Source organism: Priapulus caudatus, unplaced genomic scaffold (assembly GCF_000485595.1).
Source record: "Priapulus caudatus unplaced genomic scaffold, Priapulus_caudatus-5.0.1 Scaffold1206, whole genome shotgun sequence".
Taxonomy (NCBI): domain Eukaryota; kingdom Metazoa; phylum Priapulida; class Priapulimorpha; order Priapulimorphida; family Priapulidae; genus Priapulus; species Priapulus caudatus.
In genome coordinates this window covers 35,905-45,009 of record NW_014578267.1, presented here as the reverse complement: position 1 = coordinate 45,009, position 9,105 = coordinate 35,905, and the positions used below count along the sequence as shown (strand labels likewise).

The window sequence follows — 9,105 nt, the reverse complement described above, 5'->3', positions numbered from 1 at the left end:
GAGAGAGAGAGAGAGAGAGAGAGAGAGAGAGAGAGAGAGAGAGAGAGAGAGAGAGAGAGAGCAATAGAGAAAGATAGAGAGGCAGAGAGTAGATCCAAGTATTTTCATTATAGTAAGGTTTGGATAGGTCACCAAATACAACGAAACGAAGTAAAACAAAAAAACTTCAACAAGAACACATCTCTGAATCAGGTGGATAGGTCACCAAATACAACGAAACGAAGTAAAACAAAAAACTTCAACAAGAGCACATCTCTGAATCAGGTGGATAGGTCACCAAATACAACGAAACGAAGTAAAACAAAAAACTTCAACAAGAGCACATCTCTGAATCAGCCTATTTATTATTATTTGCCAAAAAAATCCTTCTTAATTGCACCATTAATAAACTTTCCTAAACTAGCAGCAAATATACTGACTGCAGGCGCGACCAATTTTTTTTGCATCAGAATTACGTAATTGAATATAGGTGCAATTTGGACAGCGTTGTTTTACGGTAGCTGAACAAAACACCACTCGTATAATAATAACAGGATATTAAGCCGATTTCAAGTGGCAGCAAAATTTAATAGAACACAATCGGCCACATAACGCCACACGGTATATACCCATTGTTTCCTAATACCATGAACCTGTGCATACTGAGTCATACATACATCATCATGAGTGAGACAATTAGACAGATCTATCTTATCGACCTCCTGATATCATCATGTTAATGTAGAATTGCTCGTCTCATCTAACCCGGCCCCTCGACGTGACCTTTACGGTGTCGTAATACAGAGACGTCGTATCACATTACAAACCCACACGTTCCGTGTCGTCGAATAACATTACAAACCCACACGTTCCATGTCGTCGAACAACATTACAAACCCACACGTTCCGTGTCGTCGTATCACATTACAAACCCACGCGTTCCGTGTCGTCGAACAACATTACAAACCCACACGTTCCATGTCGTCGTATCACATTACAAACCCACACGTTCCATGTCGTCGAAAAACATTACAAACCCACACGTTCCATGTCGTCGAATCACATTACAAACCCACGCGTTCCGTGTCGTCGTATCACATTACAAACCCACGCGTTCCGTGTCGTCGTATCACATTACAAACCCACACGTTCCGTGTCGTCGAACAACATTACAAACTCACACGTTGCGTGTCGTCGAATCACATTACAAACCCACACGTTCCGTGTCGTCGTATCACATTACAAACCCACATGTTGCGTGCCGTGCACACAGATTCAATGCACGCGGCTCCACAACACGACCGGACTATGGCAAACACGATACAACACCTTCTCTTCTCGCCTGCCTTGGTGGGATGGAGGGGCTATTACAGACGGCAAGAAATATCGCGCTACGCAGCAGGCATTGCAGAGCATTCGTAACGGTAAGGTTAGTAGCGGGGCTTGTGTAACTCTCAGTTGGACCGCCGCGATCGCATGTCATTCCGCTAGTCGTTCGTCGTGCGTTCGTTAGCGGCCCGGGTTTACCGGCGCGCTCACGGCGAAGCAATCCGTCCACTTCGCGCGGCCGCCGATCTCGACCTCGTGATTGACGTCCATCATTATTTTCTGATCGAATGATCGGAAACGCCATCACGAACTCAGCGGCGGCCGACGCGGGGTCGTCTCTAACATCGCCATTGGCCGTCAACGTCGCCGTTGGTCGTCTCTAACATCACCATTGGCCGTCGAGATCGCCATTGGCCGTCAACATCGCCATTGGCCGTCGACATCACCGTTGGTCGTCTCTAACATCGCCATTGGCCGTCGAGATCGCCATTGGTCGTTAACATCGCCATTGACCGTCGACATCGCCATTGGCCGTCGACATCGCCATTGGCCGTCGACATTGCCATTGGCCGTCGACATCGCCATTGGCCGTCGACATCGCCATTGGGGTCGACATCGCCATTGCCCGTCGACATCGCCATTGGCCGTCGAAGAACGACTGGGTTGATCTCGCGAACGACACCGAGAGAACAAGGTCAAAGATAATGAGGTCAAGTTCAAGGGCACAGAAAACGTGGTCAAAGTCAAGGGCACGGAAAACGAGGTCAAAGTCAAGGGCACAGAAACTGAGGTAAATGATAACAAGGTCAAGGATGCTTGGAGGGAAAACCTTGGTTAGTCCTGAGGACCCGTGGAAAAAAATCGAGAGAGGGATCCAAGCTTGGCAAGTTGCTGACTCAGTAGAGTTTCAGCGATACTTTGCAGTCCACTGCCCCCGACACCTTCAGACCAATCACGTTTCCGCTTGCCACGTACTTAAAGTTAAGAATTAAGACACTTTTGATACGTGTCAGTTCATTAATTAATTCATCATATATGTGATCATGGGATGATGAGGCAGTGAGAGATGAAGGAAGGAAGGAGGGACGGAGGGGAAAGGAGGCAATGAGGGAAGGAGTTGTGCGTGCTGAGGTGCAATCGATGACAATGATGACGCCGGGTGAAACAAAAACTCAATGTCAGACCACTGAACATCCGAGATGTTCAATTATTTAAACAGAAAAAACTACAGAATTCGCGCGCAAAAATCCAAGCTTGTTCCGCAAAACGGCGTGCGTCTCCGGTTCGCCGACGACGAAGGAGCGCCACCTAGCGGCGACCGCTGACGGTCGTCCACCCATCGTCCACGTCCTCGGCGCCGTCGGCAGGAGCGGGCCTCGGTGGCTCCATCTTCTGGGGTACTGAAAATGATCGACGTGTTAGCTAGCAGCTTGCGACGGATCAAAATCGCGAGATTTCGAGGTTGCGCCATTTACTTCGACGGCAAGAGCGCGTTGTCACTGTTACGAGTGTCGTCATCGACGAATATGAAACTATTCCCAGAGTGCAGCAAGCCGTCTGTGGGATCGGAAGCAGTGACGATGAATCCGAACCGATATGCTCTCTTGGGAGAATGCCAGTGGGATAACATTAAGATTCCACTAACGTACCGGTGCACTATAGACTTAATAATATGAGATAGTTACGTATAAGATAATTGCATTTATAATGTTATCCTCAATACTACAATAATAATAACATAACTTAATGACATGTCAGATGAAATCTTGCTTAGTGGGCTAGCTGACCGTACAGTCAGGACTGGAAGCGGACGGCCAAAATCGCCTCCCCCTTTCAGTCGTGGCTGGCCACAGCCGCACGATGCCACGCGCGCTTACCTCTGTCCCCGGCAGGTTCCAGCTTCCGAATATCCCTCGCGGGTATCCTGCGGTCGTCCCTCCGACCCCAGGCGTCGTCGCGGCCACCTACGTGCGAAAAACGCGAGAACTTAACGACGCGCAAAAACGCAAACGCGACGCCAAACGACGCACAATCAGACCGAGAGTCGAATCGAATCAAGCACACCACGGTGCTGAGCAGCCCTCACTGAACTATGCTACCATCACAGTATTGTGGATATTTACCTCCGCCAAGGGGTTGGCAGGAGGTTATGTTTTCACTGGCGTGTGTTTGTTCGGCGTGTGTTTGTTGGTTTGTGGGTTTGTGTACAGCCTAACTGGAAAAGTTATAGACGGATTGTCATAAAATTTTCAGGATAGGTCAGAAATGGCCTAACTTAGAATTGATGAGATTTTGGTGGTGATCCCGATCCAATTAATTAATTAATTAATTAATAACATTTTCAGGATAGGTCAGAAATGGGGTAACTTAGAATTGATTACGTTTTGGTGGTGATCCGGATCCAATTAATTAATTAATAAAAATTTTCACAGTGACAGAATTGAGCAGCCATGGCGGAGGACTGTGCTCTCCGAGTGCTCTAGTTCTTATAATGTAAAATGTATTATACATGTGTTTCTGGAAATAAAGGACATTATAATAAAAAGCGCACCGTGCTCTAGAGGAAACAAACTCCCTAAAAACAACAACAGCACACAAAGGAACCGCAACACGCGCGCCGAGCTCAAAACGCCCCCCGGAGAGGTACCGTAACAAACTCCACAACAACAACAACAACAACAAAGAAACAAATAAAAAAGCAGAGAGGCTGCGGAGGGGAAGTCGCCGTCGCCGCGTCGTTAGATCGATTAATTAATTATTATTATTATTAATTACCTCTATCGTCTCTCTCCTTCGGCGGTCCGTCTCTCTCCCTCGGCGGTCCGTCTCTCCTCCAGCTCTCCTCCTCCCTGCCGCGGGGCGGCGCGCCGTCGTCCATGTCCCGGTCCCGCGGAGAAGGACCGCTGTCGTCGCCGCCGCGTCGCCATGACGACCCTCCTCTCTCTCCCATCGGGGGGCCTCTGTCGTCCCTGCCCCTTTGCGGCCCGTCGTCGAAATCTCTGGACGGGGGACCTCTATCGTCGCCGCCGCGTCGCCACGACGACCCTCCTCTGTCTCCCATGGGGGGACCCCTGTCGTCCCTCCCTCGCTGCTGCCTGTCCTCGAAGTCCCGCGGCGGAGGGGCCCTGTCGTCGCCGCCCCGTCGCCACGACGACCCTTCCCTGTCTCCCATCGGAGGACCGCGATCGTCTCGCCCCCGCGGCGGCCCGTCGTCGAAATCTCGCTGCGGCGGCGGGGCCCTGTCGTCGCCGCCTCGTCGCCACGACGACCCGCCTCGCTCGGTCACGGGCGGGCCTCCGCCTCTCTCGTCGAGCCGCACGTCGCGCGCCATGCCGCCGCGACGCCAGGTGTCCGCCCGGTCGTCGCGGTCGTCCCGCCCGAAGCGATCGTCGTTTCCAAATCGGTCGTCCCGGCCGAAGCGGTCGTCGCGGGGGCGGCCGGCGGCGCCACGCCGGCCCGTCCCTTGTGTGTTCGTCGCGAGGACTGCGGCGGGCCCCCGGTCGTCGGCTGGCGAGTGCAGGGCGGCCTCTGTCCGCGGTGTCGGCGCGGCGGGCCCGCCCTGCCTCCAGGTCTCCTCGTCGCGCGGCGGCGGCGGCGGCCTGCGCTCCTCACGCCTCTTGCCCTCGTCCTCGCCCGGCGGCGGCCTGCGGAAGAGAGAAAGAGGGAGACGGCGTCAGTTTCAGCACGCACGCACGCACACGCAACGTCCCACATGCACACGCACAAGGCCACCCAGCTCTCCCTCCAGTCGGACGGCTCTAATTTAGCTGCTGCTTTGATACGTAATAGTTCGTTGCGCTACGTGCATTTTGATCCATATACGTGTTTAGGCCATGATAAAAATATTGTTTGTTTGCCCTCACCCGACCGACCCGCCAAAAAGGAGCGGACTCAAACATTTATATTGATTTTTTCCATTCTTTTTTCTTTCTTTTTTTTTTACAAATTGTATCACTGTACATTATATAAATCTGTAGGCAATACATTATATCAAGAGCGTATTAAGAAGGAGAGCGTGCAACGGTGAAATGCTGAAACTATGCTGCAGTATTAGTCGAATTTATAAACTTTGCCCGTTTTATTTTGACGATTCTTTGTGGTATTATTGATCAGCTGTCCTAGCTTGCTAATATGACACAAACCGCTTGTCCCTACGATGCCTCTAACCTGAGATAATGAGCGGTGAAAATCTGGTATTTTCGCAGAAAAACGACTCGAGATACGTAGTGGCTGCAACTGTCTCTCGTTCTGGCGACAACTTCGAGAAACCTCGCGTGTTTCCGTCATTCATTGACAATGAAATGTATTTTCCTTCTACTATCTTTTCTCGCATTTCCAGTCATTGACGCAGCCATTAAGCCCAGCGCACACGTGAGTTATTTTACTCAAGTAAAATAATGCACGAGTCATTTTACTCATGTGTGCGGCGGATTTTCGTTGAGTAATTTGACTCATGCGTCATTTTACTCACGTGTGCGGCGGATTTTCGTCGAGTAATTTGACTCATGCGTCATTTTACTTGAGTAAAATAACTCACGTGTGCGCCGGGCATTACTCCACAAAAACGTCTTGTTATTTATCGCCATGGTGATGACCCGCCCCTTACGCTAGATGTAGTAACGCTGTAGTAATAACGTATTGAGTCAGCGTTACACAGCGGCGACCGGAAGCAACATACAGTCCACAAAACAAGAGACAGTCGCAGTAAAACTGATCTCGAGTCGGTATTCGGCAAAAATACCAGATTTTGACCGCTCATTATCTCAGCGTGGAGGCATCGTAGGGACATGCGGTTTGTTTTATATGAACAAGGTAAGACAGCTGATCAATAATACTGCAAAGAATCATCAAAATAAAACGGGGAAAGTTTATTAAATCGACTAATACTGCAACATGGTTTCAGCACTTCACCGTTGTACGCTCTCCTTCTTTATACACTCTTGATTATATGTAACAAGCAAAACAAACATTCCACATAAACGGTATCCCCACACAAGTACACCTGAGCATGTAGACACCATGGATGCTGAATTTGTAAAAAGACCCCCCTTTGAGGGCAAACAAATGTTTTTTTAATTGTGGCCTTAGTCCGTGTTTTATCTGTTAATTCCAGTTCATAGTGTACCACGGTACCACCCTCCAGCATGAAGAAACGCACATGCACACATACGCACGCAAGCACATACACACGCATGCACGCACGCACGCGCACACGCACGCACGCACACACACACAAACCCGCCCACCCACACACGCACACACACACACGAACATGCATGCACACACACACACACACATACATGCATACACACACACACACACACACTCACACACAAACAACCTCCCACATGCACACTCAGCCACCCACCAACACACACTCCTCTCTCTCTCTATCTCTCTCACATCCACACACACACGCGCACACACACACACACACACACACACATAAGTCCACTCACCTCTCCCTCCAGTCGGACGGCTCCTGCGCCTCCTCTCCGCCCTCTTGGTCAGCGCCCGGCTGCGGTGGCTCCCTCCAGCGGTCCTCCTTTGCGCGCTCGCGATCCCTCCATCCGCCGCCGCCTCCGTCGCGGTTCCACGGCGGGCGGTCCTCCCCTCCTCCTCCTCCTCCGCCGCCTCCTCCTCCTCCGCCGGCGCGCAACCCTCGCTCCTGCGCGGCGAGTCTTCCTCCTCCTCCTCCGCCGGCGCGCAACCCTCGCTCCTGCGCGGCGAGTCTTTCCTCGACCTCCGCCTCGCGTTGACGCTGCTTCTCCGCCTGCTCCTCCAGCTTCGCCTGCTTCTCCTCCCACTCCGCCTGCTCGCGCGCCTTCTTCTCAGCCTCGGCGATCTCCCTCTCCTCGCGCTCTGCGGGAAAGAGAGAGGGGGGGAGGTGAGACCCTCGTTCTCACCCGTTCCCGCCCGGGCTTACTTCCCCTTCTGCCCTCCCTTTCTCCCCTTCACCATCCTCTCTGGCTAGTCTATCCAACCTTTGTGGAGGTGTTTCTCGTTGTCTCTTCCCTTTCCTTCTGCCCTCCCCTTTCCCCCCTTCACCCTCCTCTCTGGCTTGTCTCCTCCTCCTTCTGCACTCCCTTTTCCCCCTTTACCCTCCTCTTTGGCTAGTCTACTCAACCTTTGCAGAGGTGTTCCTCAACTCCTTGCCTCCTCCCTCTCCCTCTGCCCTCCCTTTTCCCTCCTCTCTGGTTAGTCTACTCAGCTTTGCAGAGGTGTTCCTCCTCTCCCTGCCTCCCTCCTCTCCTACTGCCCTCCCCTTTGCCCCCTTCTCCCTCCTCTCTGGCTTGTCTAGGCCACCTTTGCAAGGTATTCCTCCTTGTCTCCTCCTCCTCCTCCTCCCCTCCCTTTCTCCCCTTCACCCTCCTCTCCGGCTTCCTCTACCCTACCTTTGCAAGGTATTCCTCCCTGTCTCCTCCTGGTCCTCCCCTCCCTTTCTTCTCCATCACCCTCCTCTCCGGCTTCCTCTACCCTACCTTTGCGAAGGCGTTCCTCCTCCACGCGTCTCCTTATCTCCTCCTTCTCCTTCTGCGCGGCAAGCCTACGCTCTACCTTGCGTTTCTCCTTCCTCTCGTGCTGACGCAGCTGCCGCTCCTGCTTCAGATTCTTCTCAAACTCCACCAGCCTCTCCTGCGAGGTCGCGCGGGGGGAGAAAACACGAGAACGTTAGAGCATGCGAGGACGCAAGCGAACGCGAGAGCGGCGGCGAGAATGTCGGAAAACACAAGTACGTTAGAAAGTGCCCGAGGACGCGAGTGAACGCGAGAGCGACGGCGAGAATGTCGGAAAACACAAGAACGTTGGAAAGTGTGCGAGGATGCGAGCGAACGCGAGAGCGACGACCCAAGGTGAGGACGACGGAAAACATACGATACATCTATTACGAGCGTGCACAAGAAGCTTCCACACGTTGCACACCCACCTTGTAGACGTTCTGACGAGCCTTCTTCACGTACGGTACCAATAACTAACTAATTATTCAGTAATAATTAATAAATAAATGCTACCGTCGCCCGGCATCTGGAAACAAAGCTTTAGGCCTCGTCTCCACGTGGCAGACCCATTGACCCCATTGAGTCTTCTTCATGCACCAATAACTCTCCCCCGCGCACCGCAGCGCACCCACCTTGTAGACGTTCTGACGAGCCTTCTTCAGGTTGTCGATGAACTCCTGCTTGTCGCTTTCCATGCGCGTCAGCCGGTTGCCGTGCGTGAGCGCCATCTGGTGGTCGTCGACGAGGGCGGCGATGCGCTCGGCCTCCTCCTGCTCCCAGAACTGCTTGTCGTTCTCGGCTTCATCCTCGGCCTGCTGCGTGAGCAGGGGCACCTCCTCTACCCTGTACGCACGCGCCAGGTGGTCCACCTACAACACAGACAGACAGACTACTGCGTGAGCAGGGGCACCTCCTCTACCCTGTACGCACGCGCCAGGTGGTCCACCTACAACACAGACAGACAGACTACTGCCTGAGCAGGGGCAGCACCTCTACCCTGTACGCACGCGCCAGGTGGTCCACCTACAACACAGACAGACAGACTACTGCGTGAGCAGGGGCACCTCCTCTACCCTGTACGCGCGCGCCAGGAGGTCCACCTACAACACAGACAGACAGACTGCTGCGTGAGCAGGGGCACCTCCTCTACCCTGTACGCGCGCGCCAGGAGGTCCACCTACAACACAGACAGACAGACTGCTGCGTGAGCAGGGGCACCTCCTCTACCCTGTACGCGCGCGCCAGGAGGTCCACCTACAACACAGACAGACAGACTGCTGCGTGAGCAGGGGCACCT

General features: G+C 52.9%; 1 protein-coding gene across 1 annotated transcript in view; it reads right to left on the bottom strand.

The window, feature by feature from the left end:
• Nucleotides 1–324: 324 nt before the first annotated feature.
• Nucleotides 325–9,105, bottom strand: part of LOC106815810 (eukaryotic translation initiation factor 3 subunit A-like) — a 28,197-nt gene continuing 19,416 nt past the window's right edge. Inside the window, exons 13-19 of the mRNA XM_014820321.1 lie at nt 8,926–8,985; nt 8,441–8,677; nt 7,791–7,944; nt 6,768–7,170; nt 4,084–4,952; nt 3,186–3,272; nt 325–2,708 (exon numbers count right to left, since the gene is read on the bottom strand). Coding sequence (XP_014675807.1) covers nt 2,617–2,708; nt 3,186–3,272; nt 4,084–4,952; nt 6,768–7,170; nt 7,791–7,944; nt 8,441–8,677; nt 8,926–8,985 — 1,902 coding nt within the window. The 3' untranslated portion in view covers nt 325–2,616. The remainder of the gene's footprint in view (nt 2,709–3,185; nt 3,273–4,083; nt 4,953–6,767; nt 7,171–7,790; nt 7,945–8,440; nt 8,678–8,925; nt 8,986–9,105) is intronic.